This window comes from Mytilus galloprovincialis, chromosome 12 (genome assembly GCF_965363235.1).
Source record: "Mytilus galloprovincialis chromosome 12, xbMytGall1.hap1.1, whole genome shotgun sequence".
NCBI lineage: Eukaryota > Metazoa > Mollusca > Bivalvia > Mytilida > Mytilidae > Mytilus > Mytilus galloprovincialis.
In genome coordinates, this window is record NC_134849.1 from 77985421 (window position 1) to 78006494 (window position 21074).

Below are 21074 nucleotides of genomic sequence, written 5' to 3' on the forward strand. Positions count from 1 at the left end.
TTGAAACGGTCGTGTTGCAGATATAAGTACAAACCCTGCGATAATTCTTATTTGATGGGTAAGATTCAGGGAAAAGAGGATGAGGTTGTGGTTACGACAATTATAACATATCCGTCGTTATCTGTGAATGGTACATCTAAAGGGTTAACTTAATCGTGATGGCCTCCTTCAAGTTTTCAAAAGGATGATTTATGTTGTGTCTTCTGTACTATTACAATGTATTGTTTGTCTGTTTTTCATTTTTTTTAGCCATGGCGCAGTCAGTTTATTTTCTATCTAAGAGTTTGACTCTCCCTCTAGTATCTTTCGTTCCTCTTTAATATGTTTGAAATATAGAATTACATATTGCTTTATAAACGATGCTCCCCGCATATCCCAAAATAACTGTTGGGCACTGTTTTAGTTATCATTATATAAATAACACATAGATGAGAGGGTGATAGAGCAGATTGTTACCCCGAGAAAACATTGTCAACTGCGGCGAAGCCAAGGTTGACAATGTCTTTTCGAGGGGTAACAATCTGCTCTATCACCCTCTCAGGTATGTGTTATTTAATTTATTATACTGAATGTTCTGTTATTACTGTCGATTAAATTTTAAATTCAAAGTAATAAACTAGGACATCTTGTACATAACCTTCCGTATTTAATAAAGCACACACTTGATCAAACGTCTCCGTGAAGGGTAATAGAGTATTTGCCAAAGGATAGATTCGTATTTAATAAAGCGCACACTTGATCAAGCGTCTCTGTGAAGGGTGATAGAGTATATGTCATAGGATAGAGTCGTATTTAATAAAGCGCACACTTGATCAAGCGTCTCCATGAAGGGTAATAGAGTAGATTGACACCCTCGTATTAGCCAATCAAAATCTGGCATTTTGACATGAAGTATAATAATATAAAATAACACTTATTTTAAGTTTTATGTTGTGTCTTCTGTACTATTACAGTGTATTATTTGTCTGTTTTTCATTTTTTTTTAGCCATGCCGTTGTCAGTTTATTTTCTATCCAGGAGTTTGACTGTCCCTTTAGTATCTTTCGTCCCCCTTTTATATTTGTTAAAATTTTTATAGTTGGATTTTGTATGACTGGCCGATTTCTTTTTTAAATGAAGAGTGCATAAACCAAAAAGAGTAAGCATTGTAGCCAATGCGGACAAAGAATCAGTACTTTACTTATTATCAATTTTTAATTATACGATATCTGTATTTTTATGACACTATCGGCTACTTTACAAAACTTTGAATTTTTGAAGTACTAAGGCTTTTCTGTCTCAGGAATATATGACCTTAGCTGTATTTGGTAAATCTTTAACGAATTTTAAAACCTTAATGCTCCTCAACGTCGTACTTTTTTTTGCCTTTTTAACATTTTTTTATTCGAGCGTCACTGACGAAACGTGCGCTTGACGTAAATATAAAATGTCAATCCTGGTATCTATAATGAGTTAATATACTGAACTGAAGATACACCTGGGACTAACAGACAACCAACATATGTATCAACGTAAGGATAGTAATAACCACGGTTAAATTTCTCTTTTCTGCGCCAATTGCGCATATCGACAATAAATGTTTTATAAAGATTTAATTTAGTGGTTACATAGCAATATGTATAGGTTTCATAATGAAATTAACTTGGCTGTTGAAAAAACATACGTGATTGCTATATAATATAATTGCCAATAAAAAAATGTCCGTCATCAAGCCAATATCTTATGTTTTTCGAAAAACAACTAAGGATTTTCTTATCCCAGGAAAAGATTCCCTTAGCCGTATTTGGCACAACTTTTGAAATTTTGGGTCCTCAATGCTCTTCAACTTAGTACTTGTTTTATTGCTGTATAACTATTTTGATCTGAGCGTTACGTCTGAGTCTTATGTAGACGAAACGCGCGTCTGGCGTATTAAATTATAATCCAGGTACCTTTGAAAACTATTATGTATCATGGTCTAGATGGGGTTTAATAGTGAGAGAAAGAAAACAGATTAATTGTTTTAATATACACATGTATGTAGCACTGAAAATATTGTTGTTTAGCGTCAACATAAGCGGTTAGTAAAAAATAAGAATAATGAATTAAAAGTAACTACAAGGAAATAAAAATTATCTCCCACTTGTTGCTCCTCGTTTTCTAAAAAATATTCATGGAATATAAAGATATTAAAGCATGAATGAAAAATAAATGGTAATATAGTGGTAAAGGCTTTTGATATTGTATGTAAGTCATGTTTGTTTTTCTCAAACCACTTTTTACGATGTAAACGATTTAGCGTCCAATCGGAATGTTCTGGACCATTTACATTTCCTGATATCTCGGAAAAACTTCTTAACTTCCTGTTTGAATTTTTTGTCCAGAAACCAGTAAATGATAGGATTAACCATGTTATTGATAAAATATGTCCGCAGTAAAAAATTGAAAATAACAATTTCACTCATACTCATGTCAGTCCAAAATTCGTCATTAAGACTATTCAACACCTCGATTATCAAATATGGCAAAAAGCTGATTATGAATATCAAAGTGATGAGGAAAAGCATGGTTGTTATTCGGATCGTTCTCATCTGCTTTTTAGTATTAAATTTGCTGTTTCCTCGTTCAGATGTACCCTCGTCCCCGCTCGTGCTTGATAATTCCGACATCAGACGTTTTAACTTCTTCCGGTGCATGCTCTCTTCCTTTCTTTTGGTCCTTGGTGAATTATAGGCTGAACTAACCGAGTCAGTTTTAAATATCGCGGGTTTAGAACTAAACAATTGAACTGCGCTTTCTTGACTTCCTTTGTCGAATTTAACTGATTGTTTTGAATCGTCCACTATCGAGTGCATTTGAATGACAGTTGTGTCCGGAGTACTAGTTCCGGAAGTTGAACGCTTAGATCCATTTCTACTTGAGTGTGAATCGTGAAAACTTTTTCTCTGCCACACAACGATTCCGACTTTGATATATAGTCCTGTGAGAATAAAAACTGAAACCAGGAAAATCAAAATGTTTATAGCATTGTAAATCATTGGAAAATCCGAGTCCCACATATCAGCCGAAATATAGCATTCCTTCCCAGTCACATTTGGATGTTTAGTATCAGCTTCGACAGACCCGTAAATAAACAGCATCGGAGTGGCTAACAGTAGACATATCAAAGCAACTACCCAACACGTGATTTTGGTTCCTTTCGCAGACAATTGTTTTTGAAACGGAATACATATCTTCCGATAACGATCAATGGCTATCAAGTCAAGAACAAATATGGACGCCAAGATGGTGAAAGATAAAGCAAATCCAAGACATTTACACGCTCCGTCCCACACAAACATTAATGGATATATCATGTCCATGATGTGGAAGGGCATCCCCAGCAAACAGGTTAGAAGATCAAATACTGCAAGACTTAAAATAAAAACTCTAGAGGTACTACGTTTGAAACGGAACTTGTACACGTATAGAACAAGGAGATTCCCAAAGATTCCAATAATCATTAGAATAATCAGGTACACCGTCACAGGTATCAAGGCCGTCGCTTCCTTGTGGTTTTCTCTTTCTAAGATTGCATTGTAATCTATTAGAGAACCGATTTCGGTATCCTCTATGACAGGTGAAGTAGTATTTCTAAATATACCAACCACTTCAGTCGTTTCAAAAACTGATCTTGGAGTCGGTATGAATTTTGTAACATCCTCAAAAACATGTGTTGAATTCGTAGCAGAGTCAATCATGTTGGTTGAAATAGAATTAGAGGCAGCTGAGCTACCATTGCCAAATGTTGACGTCACTGGTTCCATGTCTTATGTGAAGTTGGTCGTACTAGAAGTCATATCAAATATTCACCATGTTGGATTATTATCAAATATATGTAGATTGTAACAAATCGGTTAAAAAAACACGAATGTAACATAATCAATACATCGATCACATATAAATATATCGGAAATATATGTTGTTGTTGATAGCAAATTAATCTTACGTACATAATATCCGGCTTGTCATCTTCCTAACAGAATATAATCTTACCTTTATTCACGAAATGACTGCGTGCATCGAATAATACTGCTCCTCGAAATGCTAATAGCCAATAGTTAGACGCGCTAAAGGAAATGTTTGAAATTATTAGCGAAGTCACGGTTTAAATGTATTATATGGTAAAATTTGTTTCCTACTTATATTTACTACACTTTAAGCCGGTGGATTGCATTTTATCTATACATTTACGTGTACGTTCATAAGAACGAAATACCAAATATGATGTGATCTGATACCCGCAAATTCCTTTCTGGTTATGAACAAATTACATTTTGTATTTAATTGGGCGTCTTGTTGTGAGGTCTTTATTTCTGCATTCTTTAATTTTAAAACTTTTTTTCTCTATTCTTTACTATTTTATTTAACTCTATCTTCTATTTATTTTGTGTCAGGAGCACGTTTCTGTTTATTATTATTTTAGCCCTATCCAAAGCCCATTATTTTATTTCACCATATAGAACGATATCTAAGGCATATAAAACAATATCTAAGGCATATAGAACGATATCTGAGGCATATAGAACGATATCTAAGGCATATAGAACGATATCTGAGGCATATAGAACGATATCTTAGGCATATAAACCAATATCTAAGGCATATAGAACGATATCTAAGGCATATAGAACGATATCTGAGGCATATAGAACGATATCTGAGGCATATAGAACGATATCTGAGGCATATAAAACAATATCTTAGGCATATAAACCAATATCTGAGGCATATAGAACGATATCTAAGGCATATAGAACGATATCTAAGGCATATAAAACAATATATAAGGCATATAGAACGATATCTAAGGCATATAGAACGATATCTGAGGCATATAGAACGATATCTAAGGCATATAGAACGATATCTGAGGCATATAGAACGATATCTAAGGCATATAGAACGATATCTGAGGCCTATAGAACGATATCTGAGGCATATAGAACGATATCTAAGGCATATAAAACAATATCTAAGGCATATAGAACGATATCTAAGGCATATAGAACGATATCTGAGGCATATAGAACGATATCTAAGGCATATAAAACAATATCTAAGGCATATAGAACGATATCTAAGGCATATAGAACGATATCTAAGGCATATCAAACAATATCTAAGGCATATAAAACGATATCTAAGGCATATAAAACAATATCTAAGGCATATAAACCAATATCTAAGGCATATAAACCAATATCTAAGGCATATAAACCAATATCTAAGGCATATAAAACAATATCTAAGGCATATAAAACGATATCTAAGGCATATAGAACGATATCTAAGGCATATAGAACGATATCTGAGGCATATAGAACGATATCTAAGGCATATAGAACGATATCTAAGGCATATAGAACGATATCTAAGTCATATAAAACAATATCTAAGGCATATAGAACGATATCTGAGGCATATAGAACAATATCTAAGGCATATAGAACGATATCTAAGGCATATAGAACGATATCTGAGGCATATAGAACGATATCTAAGGCATATAAACCAATATCTAAGGCATATAGAACAATATCTAAGGCATATAAACCAATATCTAAGGCATATAGAACAATATCTGAGGCATATAAAACGATATCTGAGGCATATAAAACAATGTCTAAGGCATATAGAACAATATCTGAGGCATATAAAACAATATCTAAGGCATATAAACCAATATCTAAGGCATATAAAACAATATCTAAGGCATATAGAACAATATCTAAGGCATATAGAACGATATCTAAGGCATATAGAACGATATCTGAGGCATATAGAACGATATTTAAGGCATATAGAACGATATCTGAGGCATATAAAAAGAGTGCTGAAATATGATATTTTTTTTTAAAGTTTGGAACTTGGGGAAAATTAATTAAAATATTGTAATGAAGAGAAAAGAGCAATATAAACATGAAGAATGAACACTATCGTCCAAGAAACATTATTGACGTATGATTGAATATATTTATCTAATATATCAATGTATATTTACAAACAATCTTTGGGGGAAATAACCATCCAAGTAAGGCGCACAATTGAAATAAAGTAAAGAGTCCGGTACTTTGTAAATAATTATTGAATATGTAACATCAAATAATCATGTACTTAACGCACCCTGAATAAGATCAAAAGGTTTCGAATTTTTGAAACGTAAATCCGTTTTACCTGACGAATTATGCAGGTTTCTTTACGTAAAATATTTACAAAACTATAAGATTTAACTTGGGTTAAGTTAGTGATTACCTTCACGAGTGGATACATATTAGGGGGAGGGGTGGGGGGGGGGGTCAGTAGATTTTTTTGACGTATCATATCGTTACTTCTGCTAGAATTGTTATTGTATTTCATACTTTAACCAACACTTGGCAGGAAATTCATGTATGTAATAAAATAGTAATATGGATTGCAAATAATCCCAATCTAATTAGGTCTCCGCATTCGCTAATTTTGTTAATGATTGGTCAACAATAACAATGTATTATTATAAGAAATAAAATACATGGGACGAGCAATACGAAAAACAAACAAACAAAAAGACATTTCCCTGCGCACAACCAAAACAAAACAAAACAAAACAATTAGCAAGTGAATGTTTTGTTTTCTAAAAGCAGATGTCGGATAGAGACCAATGAGACAACAACCGAGTGAAAATGCGCCCGACCTATCATATGACCATGTTCAGTGAAATCGGGTCCTAAATTGTAATTATCTTTTTAAAATTTACTTCCTAATGACTATTTGCACTAAATTTCAAGTTGATCACATAACTTCAGGGTAAAATAGCTTAACCAAAATTGTAACCCTGAGAAATGTACTAATTTCACAATGTCAAATGTTTATGTTCAGTGAACCATAAAACCGAAGTCAAGGCCAATCATCATTTAATACAATTTTCGAAAAGGTCGCATTATATAAACCTACAACTCATAGTTGGGATGTAGACCAGAAATCGGTCAGCCGCTTACTACTGCAAGCGAGGCTAAGGAAAAGTACATCCACAGAATAGGTTACACTATTCGGCAGTTGTTTTAATCATATCTAAAGTTAAATCAATCAGTGGTTGTCGTGTGTTGCTGTAAATCATATTTGTTTTTTCGTTATTGTTTTGTACATTACTCAGGTCATTAGTTTACTCGTTTGAATTGTTTTACATTTTTTATAGTTGTGCCCCATATTGCTTGTTATGCGCCATCAGTTTCTCTCATTATTGAAGGACGTACAATTACCTATAGTTGCTTACATCTACGTTTTTGTGTCTCTGGTGGATAGTAGATTCACAGTAATCATACTTCATATCTTTTTAGATAGAGCTCAACATACAGTGATATGGTATTTTTAACTTCTGTGTCATCGGATCTCATTGACAATAATAACATATTTTCTTATTTTTTTATATTCAACAATAATAAATAAGTGTCAAGTTCTAAACTGCACTAGGTGCAAAAATGACGCAAACATATTTAGAAACATTTTGTCTAAATAATAGAAAACTTTAAGAAACGAAAATGGGCAATCTGTCTATTTTCAAGGTCAAAAACTACATATACAACAGGCAGAAAAAAACAAAATTAAAAGATACTTTATCGGTGGGTTATTTTTCTAGCAAGGTAAAAGATAACTTTTTCATTTGGTTGCTGTCTCAACAAAGTAAAAGATACCTTTTTCGTTGGGTTGATTTCTCGACAAAGTTAAAGGTACCTTTATAGAAGGGGAGCTTTCTAAACAAAGTAAAAGATATCCTTTTCGTTGGAATGCTTTCTTGACAAAGTTAAAGATACATTTGTCGTTGGGGAGCTTTCTAAACAAAGTAAAAGATACCTTTTTCGTTAGGTTGCTTACTCGACAAAGTTAAAGATACCTTTGTCATTGGCATGCTTTATCGACAAAGTTAAAGATATCTCTGTCATTGGCATGCTGTCTCAACAAAGTAAAAGATACCTTTGTCCTTGGGTTACTATCTCAACAAAGTAAAATATACCTTTGTCCTTGGGTTACTATCTCAACAAAGTAAAAGATACCTTTGTCCTTGGGTTACTATCTCAACAAAGTTAAAGATACCTTTGTCATTGGCATGCTTTCTCAACAAAGTAAAAGATACCTTTGTCCTTGGGTTGCTTTATCGACAAAGTTAAAGATACCTTTGTGGTTGGGTTGCTTTATCGACAAAGTTAAAGATACCTTTGTCATTGGGTTGCTTTATCGACAAAGTTAAAGATACATTTGTCATTGGGTTGCTTTATCGACAAAGTTAAAGATACCTTTGTCATTGGCATGCTTTCTCAACAAAGTAAAAGATACCTTTGTCCTTGGGTTGCTTTATCGACAAAGTTAAACATACCTTTGTCATTGGGTTGCTTTATCGACAAAGTTAAAGATACCTTTGTCATTGGCATGCTTTCTCAACAAAGTAAAAGATACCTTTGTCCTTGGGTTGCTTTATCGACAAAGTTAAAGATACCTTTGTGGTTGGGTTGCTTTATCGACAAAATTAAAGATACCTTTGTCATTGGGTTGCTTTATCGACAAAGTTAAAGATACATTTGTCATTGGGTTGCTTTATCGACAAAGTTAAAGATTACTTTGTCATTGGCATGCTTTCTCAACAAAGTAAAAGATACCTTTGTCCTTGGGTTGCTTTATCGACAAAGTTAAAGATACCTTTGTCATTGGGTTGCTTTATCGACAAAGTTAAAGATACCTTTGTCATTGGCATGCTTTCTCAACAAAGTAAAAGATACCTTTGTCATTGGGTTGCTATCTCAACAAAGTAAAAGATACCTTTGTCATTGGCATGCTTTCTCAACAAAGTAAAAGATACCTTTGTCATTGGGTTGCTTTATCGACAAAGTTAAAGATACCTTTGTGGTTGGGTTGCTTATTCAACAAAGTAAAAGATATCTTTGTCATTGGGTTGCTATCTCAACAAAGTAAAAGATACCTTTGTCATTGGGTTGCTTTATCGACAAAGTTAAAGATACCTTTGTGGTTGGGTTGCTTTATCGACAAAGTAAAAGATACCTTTGTCATTGGCATGCTATCTCAACAAAGTAAAAGATACCTTTGTCATTGAGTTGCTTTATCGACAAAGTTAAAGATACCTTTGTCATTGGCATGCTTTCTCAACAAAGTAAAAGATATCTTTGTCATTGGGTTGCTTTATCGACAAAGTAAAAGATACCTTTGTGGTTGGGTTGCTTTTTCAACAAAGTAAAAGATACCTTTGTCATTGGGTTGCTATCTCAACAAAGTAAAAGATACCTTTGTCATTGGGTTGCTTTATCGACAAAGTTAAAGATACCTTTGTCATTGGCATGCTTTCTCAACAAAGTAAAAGATACCTTTGTCATTGGGTTGCTTTATTGACAAAGTTAAAGATACCTTTGTGGTTGGGTTGCTTTATCGACAAAGTAAAAGATACCTTTGTCATTGGCATGCTATCTCAACAAAGTAAAAGATACCTTTGTCATTGGGTTGCTTTATCGACAAAGTTAAAGATACCTTTGTCATTGGCATGCTTTCTCAACAAAGTAAAAGATATCTTTGTCATTGGGTTGCTTTATCGACAAAGTAAAAGATACCTTTGTGGTTGGGTTGCTTTTCAACAAAGTAAAAGATACCTTTGTCATTGGGTTGCTATCTCAACAAAGTAAAAGATACCTTTGTCATTGGGTTGCTTTATTGACAAAGTAAAAGATACCTTTGTCATTGGCATGCTATCTCAACAAAGTAAAAGATACCTTTGTCATTGGGTTGCTTTATCGACAAAGTTAAAGATACCTTTGTGGTTGGGTTGCTTTATCGACAAAGTTAAAGATACCTGTGTAGTTGGGTTGCTTTTTCAACAAAGTAAAAGATACCTTTGTCATTGGGTTGCTATCTCAACAAAGTAAAAGATACCTTTGTCATTGGGTTGCTATCTCAACAAAGTAAAAGATACCTTTGTCCTTGGGTTACTTTATCGACAAAGTTAAAGATACCTTTGTGGTTGGGTTGCTTTATCGACAAAGTAAAAGATACCTTTGTCCTTGGGTTGCTTTATCGACAAAGTTAAAGATACCTTTGTGGTTGGGTTGCTTTATCGACAAAGTAAAAGATACCTTTGTCATTGGCATGCTATCTCAACAAAGTAAAAGATACCTTTGTCATTGGGTTGCTTTATCGACAAAGTTAAAGATACCTTTGTCATTGGCATGCTTTCTCAACAAAGTAAAAGATACCTTTGTCCTTGGGTTGCTTTATCGACAAAGTTAAAGATACCTTTGTGGTTGGGTTGCTTTATCGACAAAGTTAAAGATACCTTTGTAGTTGGGTTGCTTTTTCAACAGAGTAAAAGATATCTTTGTCATTGGGTTGCTATCTCAACAAAGTTAAAGATACCTTTGTCCTTGGGTTGCTTTATCGACAAAGTTAAAGATACCTTTGTAGTTGGGTTGCTTTATCGACAAAGTTAAAGATCCTTTGTCCTTGGGTTGCTTTATCGACAAAGTTAAAGATACCTTTGTCCTTGGGTTGCTTTATCGACAAAGTAAAAGATACCTTTGTCCTTGGGTTGCTTTATCGACAAAGTTAAAGATACCTTTGTCCTTGGGTTGCTTTATCGACAAAGTTAAAGATATCTTTGTCCTTGGGTTGCTTTATCGACAAAGTAAAAGATACCTTTGTTCTTGGGTTGCTTTATCGACAAAGTTAAAGATACCTTTGTCATTGGCATGCTTTATCGAAAAAGTTAAAGATACCATTGTGGTTGGGTTGCTTTATCGACAAAGTTTAAGATACCTTTATAGTTGGGTGCCGCCTTAACAAAGTAAAATATAACTGTGTCGTTGGGGAGCTTTCTAAACAAAGTAGATGATACCTTTGTCATTGGCATGTTATTTCAAAAAAGTGAAATATAACTTGGTAGTTGGATTTCTGTCTCAACGAAGTAAAATATAACTTTTAGATTGGTTGCTGCCCCAACAGAGTAAAAAGATAACTTTGTAGCTTAGTAACATTCACAACAAAGTAAAATAAAATACCTTTGTCGTTTAGTTGCTTTTTCAACAGAGTAAAAGGTGCTTTTGTCGTTGATTTGCTTTCTCATTCATGTTTACTTTATCTCACCTTTTTTTTTATACATGTTCATGTTTATAGCTTATTAGAAACAAAACCAAATAAATAATCTGTCTTTGCATTGAGCCTCTCCTATGACTATCCAGATAAACAAAACAACCGACAAAGATGTCAGCGGTGGTTTCCTCAAATAAACTCTGTTTTATAAATTATGCCAACACGTAAATCTAAAAACAACAGATAAGCATTTACAGTGTTTATTTCCTGAGAAAAAAAGGACTGTTTATTGTGCAGTAGATATTTATGTTGAGAAAAGTATAAATTAGTTTGTGTGCAAACATTGGAAACGTTGTTTAATTAGAACAAAAAATCTATGATATTATTAATTGAAAGTGCATTATGATTTAACCGATACAATATATTTTTATGCCAGCAACAGTGAATGTTATATCAACATTGCTTGGAAATAACCTTCCTGCAAAGTTTCAAATGTGTAAATATATTTGTGAAAGACAAGGTTTAATTAGAAAGATTTAAAACTCACATTTTTTGCTCACATACACAAATTCTATGAACGATTGTTGAGAGCATTGAACAATATAATAAAATAATAATATTATAAAAATTCACTTACATTGGATGGAGGTAGAGAAATACACGAGTTATTTTAAATAAAATACTTTTACATTGATATTAATATTGGGAGTGCAATAACATTGGGAGAACATTGAATTTGGAAGAACAATGAAATTAGAAGAACATTAAAATTGGAAGAATATTGACATTGGAAGTACACTGCATTTGGCAATACATGTGCATTATAAAGAAAAGTACATTGACATTATTAGTACACTGAAATTGGAAGAACATTAATATTGGAAAAACATTAACATTGGAAGAACATTAACATGGGAAGTATATTTACATTGAAAGAACATTAACATTAGAAAATTGAAAGTAGAAAGAATCTGAATTATAGGTTCATGAATATTGTATAGAATATAAGGTCAGACTTCAACCATGACAACCAACACGATCATTTTCACAACAACTAAGTCTGTTTTAAGTAGTCTCGGTGACATTTTCAGAGAAACTACAATGCAAAAAAGTACGACGGATAATATAGTTCCTATAGTAACGTCTGACGGTACTACGGCTCCACAGCAAAATTCTACTGATGTGATTCGGACATCAAACCTTGACAAGGAGAACATTAATCACCTTCTGAAGATAGAAAACACATTCGAAGCTGAAGCACTGACGCCAATAACCGTTTACCTAATCCTTCTAATGATAACGGGTGTTGTTGGCAATACTATTGTCTTGTATATCTACAAGTTCAGGTTCAAACGGTTAACACCGAGAATATTCATTCTGAGTCTCGCTGCGTTCGATTTGATCACGTGTCTTTTAGGGATGCCATACCATATCTTAGACATGCTTTATCCTTATCTGTTTGTATGGGACACCGTTTGCAAAGTTCTAAGTTTTGCTCTCACCTTCACGATTTTGGCATCTATATTTATACTGGATCTGATCGCAATTGATCGGTACAGGAAAATTTGTAGACCGTTTAAAAAGCAGCTTTCTGGTATTGGATCAAAGATTATGAGTTGGGTGACTGTTCTTATAGCAATAATGTCTGCCATTCCAATGCTTCTAATTTATGGCACCGCTGATGTCCTAACCGCTAGGAATCCAAATATAACAGGAAAGGCATGCTATGTCTCAGATGATTATATCGAATCTTATTTCCCATTAATCTACGATGCTTTCACTTTTTTGATTTTTATCGTATCCGTTTTTATACTAGTCGGATTTTATAGCAAAGTCGGTGTTACAATTTGGAAACGTAGGAAATTTAACGAGTCAAATGAATCAAATAAATCCGGTTCCGGTCAAAGCACGCCAAACACATCGATCATACAAATTAATGTCATTACAGATGAAGCTAAACACGGATCTCCTATGCTTGCTCATTTTGGAAAAAATAAAGAGGGTGGTAATGTTCAAATATTTGATTCAAATTCCTTGGTCACGGCACCAAAAGATTCACCTTTACCATATAGATCGACGTCTGATCCAAAGAAAGAAAGGATGAACCGTAAAGTACTGCGGTTGATGTCTGAACCTTCCAGTACTGCTCACGATTCTTCTACAATGGATCACGGGTCTACACGGTCCAATAAATCATCGCACAGACTTCATGTGACAAAGAAAGAGAAGAGAATACTGAGAATAACAGGCATGTTGTTTGTTATAACATTGATTTTTATTATAAGTTTCCTCCCTTATCTGTGTATACAAATTGTGAACGGTTTGAATGATGAATTTTGGGATGAAATGAGCATCTCGGAAATTATCATTTTCAATCTTCTTATGAGGACATACTTTATCAACAGTATGATAAATCCTATAATCTACTGGTTACTGGATCACAAATTTAAAGAGGAGGTTATCAGACTATTTAATGACATAAAAAGTTGTAAAGCATCTACTCGATTCGGACAAAAAAGCTTACATTCGTAACATGCATGTGAATATATATTCTAAAAGTATACCAGAAGGTATAAAACAATGTCAGAGGAATTGTATGACGTTAAATCAATCATAATCCCATTCGCATGATTAGAATTTTATTTCAACTAATTTATCAATTCTAATTTTATTAACTGTTTCAATTCTAATACATCCCTGGCTTTCAAATATTTTGCTTTCAGTGTTCCTGATTAATACAGAAATTCGCTTCGAACGCATGGAATTTATAACGTGTTGTTTTCATGTTTTATCAAAGTTTGTTACTATATCTATTGTGTATATCATTTTATATCATTGTACATCACCAATGAACTTATATTGTAGATTTGTATAAAGTCGTACAAGATACCATAATGATTTTGTATCCAAGACCTCAGTGGTCTTTTTTTTGTTGGATTGCTGTCTCATCTAAGTTGATTATGTTTTTTCTCTAATGTCATTTTACATTTCATGTCATAGTCAAAGCATGATACGAAATGAAATCATGTGAACTAAAAAGTATAAAAAAATAAAATGAGGTATAAATGCCAAGGAGTCAACTTTCCACGATTACGGTACTCTTCATTTCTTTTCTTTTGATAGGGTTTATTTGAAATAACTACCTCTAATTGTTTTAAATTCTTTTAAAACAAATGTTTCCACGTCAGTAGTTTTTCTTTTTATTTTAGCGAAGCTGATAGTGGCGGATCCAGGTTTACGAGGAAAAGTGAAAATGAATGTAGGTCTCTTTGAGGAAGACATTTTTTTACGATTTCATGCGAATAAAAAGATTTTTTTATCAAACCAGGGGATGTACGCCCTTCTTGGATCCGCCACCGTCTAGGTCCTTCCTTTCACCCATGTCGATTTGTTCAGATACATAAACTTTATATAATGGAACTTTTAATGAATCCGTATTTATCTGCATAATTATTCTTTCATATATATTCAATAAAGCATTTTTAATGATAAATAAAATAAAGGCAACAGTAGTATACCGCTGTTCAAAACTCAAAAACCCATGGACAAAAAACCAAAATCGGGGTAACAAACTAAAACCGAGGGAAACGCATTAAATATAATAGAACAACGACACAATACTAAAATGTAACACACACAGAAACGGAGCAAGCATTAGACAAAATCCCACGAGAATAACAAATATAACATCAAAACTAAATACATGAATTTGGGATAGACAAGTACCGTGACACGTCTTATCTTGTCTGAAAACCCTTTGTTTCATTCAGTTCGATACGGTATTTATAAGCTTGTTCACACTTCTGTATCTCCTAAAGGTTTTGAATATAAGTCACTGGTTAATCTTCATCTTTTGGGGACGGTGTTCATGTAAATAAATTAATTCATTATAACTTTCTGGAACAAAGTTGTTATTTCAGAGGATGTAATGTTTTTCTTTTGCATTTCATATCAAAATAAATTTAAAAAAAAAACCACATAATTGAATGTAAAATGCTTGCTCCTGTGAGTAATTGGCCGTTTCAGAATCTAAAGGATAATGGGTAATTAAATTGTTTGTACCCCAAAATGTAAAAATGGCTCTTCATTGGTTGAATTTCCGTTGTTTAAGACGTTTTTAATCAATCACAACGTTTTGGGGTGCAATTTTGAAATATTATCCAGAAAGCATTAAATTCCAAAATGGCGAATTGTTGAAACAAGAATGCACACGCTGAAATGTCTCGCCTTCTTTAATAACCATTGATATCATGTTGATAGTTCTTAACATAAAGTTTTTATACAACTATCAAATAAACACATGTACACCTTACAATCATTCCATACACCAACTATGCTTTAAATATACATAAAGTCATGTAGTTGACCTATTGCACATCTAAGAAACAAACTTAACCAGTAAAACTTAACATTGTTCAATTAACCATGAAAATGAGGTCAAGGTCAGATGAACCTGCCAGACAGACATGTATACCTTACAATCATTACATGCTTTAAATAAACTTGACCTTTTGCATATAGTATGTAAGACACAAACTTAATCAGAAAAATTAAGATTGACCAATGAACCACGAAAATGTGGTCATGGTCAGATGATAATTGCCAGACAGACATATACACCTTACAATCACTTCATACACAAAATACAGTTGACCTATTGCTTAAAGTATTAGAAAAAGAGACAAAAAAACAAAAACATAAAATTGAGCAATGAACCGTAAAAATTAGATCATGGTCAAATAAAACATGCCATGCAGACTGCATGACATGTACATCGTAAAATATTTTCATACACCATATATATAGATGATCTATTGCACACAGTATAAGAAAAACAGACCAAAACACAAAAACTTAACTTAAGCCACTGAACCATGAACATGAGGTCAAGGTCAGATGACACCTGCCAGTTGGACGTTTACACCTGACAATCATTCTATACACCAAATATAGTATACATATTGCTTATAGTATCTGAGATATGGACTTGATCACAAAAATTTAACTTAACCTTGTTCCCTGATCCATGAAATGAGGTCGAGGTCAAGTGAAAACTGTCTTACAGGCATGACGACCTTGTCTAAAATATATATCATTGTATATGGTAACAATACTTTTTATCTTAGCGAGTTTACCGGTATATTTACATCGAATGAACAGTCAACAAAAAATTAGAAAACATGATACATGTTATTGTTCTTAAATCTAAATCTCACTTTAGAATGAAAGTTCGCTGAATTGTCTATATTTATACACACTATGAGGTTAACGACCGATTCCCTGGTTTGACGGTTTAAATGCATTCTCTGGTAAAATTTGTTTCCTATTTATATTTACTACACTAAAAGTATATAAAGCCGGTAGATTTCATTTTACCAGTACATTTACGTGTACGTACATAAGAAATATACCAAATATGATGGGATCTGATACCAGCAAATTCCTTTCTGGTTATGAACAAATTACATTTTGTATTTAATTGGCCGTCTGGTTGTTAGGTCTCTAAGTCTGCATTCTTTAATTTGAAAACGTTTTTTCTGTATTCTTTACTATTTTGTTTAACTCAGTTTTCTATTTATTTTGTGTCAAGAGCACGTATCTGTTTATTATTATTTAAGCCCTATCCAAAGACCATTATTTTTAAATTCACCATAATTAAGGCATATTGAAGAGTGCTGAAATATGATAAAAAAAAATTAAAGTTTGGAACTTTGGAAAAATTTATTAAAATATTGTAATGAAGAGAAAAAAGTAATATATATACACATAAAGAATTAATACAATCGTCCAAGAACAGTTTTTGACGTATGATTGAATATATCTTATATCTTTACAAACAATTTCGGGGGAAATAACCATCCAAGTAAGGCGCACAATTCAAATGAAGTAACGAGTCACGTACTTTGTAAATAATTATTGAATATGTAATATCAAATAAATTTGTACCTAACGCACCCTGAATAAGTTTAAAAGCTTTTAAATTTTTGAAACGTGAATCCGTTTTACCTAATGGATTCTGCAGGTTACTTTACGTAAAATATTTACAAAAATATAAGATATAACTTTGGTTGAATGAGTGATTATCTTCATGAGTGGATACATGTTAGAAGGAAGGGTTGTGGGGGGTTCAGTAGATTTCTTTGACGAATCATATAATTACGTCTGTTATAATTGTTATTGTATTTCATATTTTAATCATCACTTTGGATAAAATTCACAAAATTGAGAATGGAAATGGGGAATTTGTCAAAGAGACAACAACCTGACCATAGAGCAGACAACAGCAGAAGTTCATCAACAGGTCTTCAATGCAGCGAGAAATTTCCGCACCCGGAGGCGTCCTTCAGCTGGCGCCTAAACATAATAAAATTGTAATATAAATTACCCAATACGAACCCAATCTAATTAAAATTAAGTCTCTGCACTCGCTTATTAAGTCTTTCCACTTTTCTGTGGAAAGACTTATTGTTTTTCTTCTGATTATTATTTTTTTTTCCGCCAAATTTTGTTCTTGCAATAAATGTTTGTTTCGCAATATGTCGCTTAGATATTTTTCATATTGTATTGTATAGTTTATGCGCTTTTAAATTTCACCCTGCTAAGCGGAACCATTTTCTTTGTGAGAGTTATTTCCCTATTCACTGTTTATCATCTGTGTGCATCTCCTTCGTAACAAAAAAAGATATCGACAAAATTCTTTTTACAAATTGTTTGTTACATCCTCAGTAATTTTTGGCGTATTTGGATCGAAGCGATTTGATGAAATTTTATAGGAGTTATCTACCTTTACGGAATAAATTTGTTCGTATGTTTTTTTAACTCATAAACCGTTAACCGTATAACCCTGGAATGTTTTTATTTGAGTCCCCTGGGTCCTAACTTAGAAAATTAGGTCAAGGTCAAAGGTCAAGGTCAAGTTCTCGATAGTGACTTTTGCTTTTTTTTTGCATTTTCTCCGACACTTTGAGAGATGCATATAAAAGAAGAAGTGCAAAATGTCTGCTTTATTGTAATGAAAATATGCTACATTTAGTCTTATACAATTAAATGGCATCTTATAGGAGTTGGTGCCCCTGGAATGTCTTGATATAAGGTTATTTGATTATAACTTCAATTAAGTTCATTATAAAGACATTTGACCTTATACAAAGGTTAAGTGACAAATGACCTTGAAAAATGGCTACCGGAAGTGACCTTTAGAAAACCGGAAGTAGCTTTTTTTGCAATTTTTTAATATAAAAGTACTCAGAATCCATATATTTTGTCATATAGATACATGAATAGCTTACTGAAGACTAAAAATGACTTCCAACAAACCGGAAGTGGCCAATTATCTCCCATTCTACATACAAAAGTATGTAGAAACTATATATTTTTGGAATCAGTGTGAAAGAAGCTATGATATGAGACCGGATGTGACATTCGTTTCACCGGAAGTAGCATATTATCTCCCTTATATCACTCAAAAGATAATTGAACCATCCTTTATCGCATCATTATAGAGAAACTACCTTCTTATCGAAATTACTTTGGTGTGGAAAGACTTTCAATTGTTCTCTGAACAATTGGTTTTTAATTTTGTTTATGATTGGTCAACAATAACAATGTATTATTATTAGAAATAAAATACCTGGAACGAGCAAATCGAAAAACAAACAAAACAAAACAAAACAATGAGCAAGTGACTGTTTGGTATTCTAAGAGCAGATGTTGGATAGATACCGAGGAGACAACAATCCAGGAAAAGTGTGTCTATACAGGCGGCATCATCCTCGTCCAACCTATCATATGATGATGTTCAGTGAATCGTGAAATCGGGTTCTAATTTCATAATGTCAAATGTTTATGTTCAGTGAACCATTAAACCGAAGTCAAGGTCATCATTTGATACAAATTTTGAAAAGGTCACATTATAACTTGTGCTTAATTTCACTGATTGATGTTTTCAAAAGTTCTGATCGACTATTAACTTGGTTAACCAAAACATAAACCTACAACTAGTAGTTTGGAACGGACAAACGGACTCCCAGAAATCGATCAGCCGCTCACTACTACACGCGGGGCTAAAGAGACATCCACAGAATAGGTCACAATATTCGGCAGTTAAATCAACAAGTGGTTGGGAAGGACAAACGGGCGTACGGACGTAGACTAGAAATCGATCAGCAGCTTACTACTGCGAGTGGGAATAACGAACAGTAGAGACATCATCGGAATAGGTCACACTATTCGGCAGTTGTTTAAACAATAACTAAAGTTAAATCAACAAGTGGTTGGGGAAGGACAAACGGGCGTACGGACGTAGACTAGAAATCGATCAGCAGCTTACTACTGCGAGTGGGGATAAAGAACAGTAGAGACATCATCAAAACAGGTCACACTATTCGGCAGTTGTTTTTAGAATATCTAAAGTTAAATAAATCATATGAGTGTCACTGATATGTTTCTGAACAGATTAAAAAAAAAAGGAATATTCATATCATATGAAAATAATGTGTTTCCAAAAGGTAATAATTCAATATTTATGTTATCATTATCGGCAATTGAGTAAATGGAATCAAGTAGGATCTGTCTTACAACATTGTACTTAAGGCAAATAAAAATGAAATGTTGGTTATCTTCAACAGTTTTACATAAAAAGTGTTCTCGCATAAGAGCTGTGTAAACAAATTAAATGAGAGTAAATGGAATCAAGTAGGATCTGTCTTACAACATTGTAAAATTCAAAATTTTGTAAACAGTTAATTTATAAATGTAACCATATCAATGATAATTCATGTCAGCACAAAAGTGCTGACTACTGGGCTTGTGATACCCTCGGGAAATAAATTTCCACTAGCAGTGGCATCGACCCAGTGGTAGTAGATAAACTCATCATAGAAACCAGGACTAAATTTAGTATATACGCCAGACGCGCGTTTCGTCTACAAAAGACTCATCAGAAAGGATATTTGCATGTGTCAAGGTACTTGAATAACTGATCACGATGAGTAATTACCTATATATATGTTTTATACCTTACATTTAGTAAGTAACATTTTAAACATATATTTCCTCGTGTATGTTCCACTATATTATATTATTTTAAATCCATGTACAGTTTTTAATAAATGAATTATACCTTGAACATGTAATATGGAGAGTGATTTTATAGGCAGTGCCTGTTACTCAATCCTTTTCATTTCTTAATGAATAAAGTATGTTTAAAATCAAATTACATTTTCGTTTTTTGTGTCTCTGATGGATAGATGATTATTACCTCTTCATGTCTTTTTTAATAGAGCTCACCATAAAGTCATATTGGATTTACTCATTATTAAAGGCAGTACGATGACGTATAGTTGTTAACTTCTGTGTCATCGGTTGAAGGCAGTACGGTGTCGTATAGTTATTAACTTCTGTGTCATCGGTTGAAGGCAGTACGGTGACGTATAGTTGTTAACTTCTGTGTCATCGGTTCTCCTATTGAGATTTGTTTCATTGATAATTATAACACATCTTCTTATTTTTTTTATATTCAACCATTATAGTTAAGTTTCAAGTTCTAAACCACCCTAGGTGCAAAAATGACGCAAACAAATTTAACAAAATTTCTCTTAATTATAACAGAAAACTTTAAGAAACGAAAAAAAACGAAAAAGGGCAATATGTCTATTTTTAAGGTCACAAATAACATATACGACAAGAGAAAAACAAAATTAACCAATACCTTTTTCGTAAGGGGGGGGATTCTAAGCAAAGTAGATGATCCCTTTGATCCCTTTGTCATTGGGTTGCTGTCTCAACATGGTAAAAGATAACTTTGTAGTTGGATTGCTGTCTCAACAAAGTAAAAGAACTTTGTACATGGGTTCCTGTCTTAGTTTTCTTTGGTTACATCTTCCGACATCAGACTCGGACTTCTCTTGAACTGAATGCGCGTATTGTTATGCATTTACTTTCTTCATTGGCTAGATGGATAGGGGGAGGGTTGAGATCTCATAAACATGTTTAAC

At 33.2% G+C, this 21074-nt stretch overlaps 2 protein-coding genes across 2 annotated transcripts; one reads left to right on the forward strand and one right to left on the reverse strand.

Annotated features, from left to right (window-relative positions):
• Positions 1–1988: 1988 nt before the first annotated feature.
• Positions 1989–3929, reverse strand: LOC143054925 (cholecystokinin receptor type A-like). Its single transcript, XM_076228021.1, has one exon. It carries the CDS (start codon positions 3783–3785, stop codon positions 2259–2261), a length of 1527 nt encoding a protein of 508 aa, XP_076084136.1. The 5' UTR covers positions 3786–3929; the 3' UTR covers positions 1989–2258.
• Positions 3930–11357: 7428 nt separating this feature from the next.
• On the forward strand, positions 11358–14113 carry LOC143054926 (uncharacterized). The gene has a single exon (XM_076228022.1). It carries the CDS (start codon positions 12103–12105, stop codon positions 13609–13611), a length of 1509 nt encoding a protein of 502 aa, XP_076084137.1. The 5' UTR covers positions 11358–12102; the 3' UTR covers positions 13612–14113.
• The last annotated feature ends 6961 nt before the right edge of the window (positions 14114–21074 follow it).

Bases quoted from the DNA above. Each gene is read 5' to 3' on its own strand.
- LOC143054925 (XM_076228021.1), bottom strand. From the start codon at position 3,785: ATGGAACCAGTGACGTCAACATTTGGCAATGGTAGCTCAGCTGCCTCT.
- LOC143054926 (XM_076228022.1), top strand. From the start codon at position 12,103: ATGACAACCAACACGATCATTTTCACAACAACTAAGTCTGTTTTAAGT.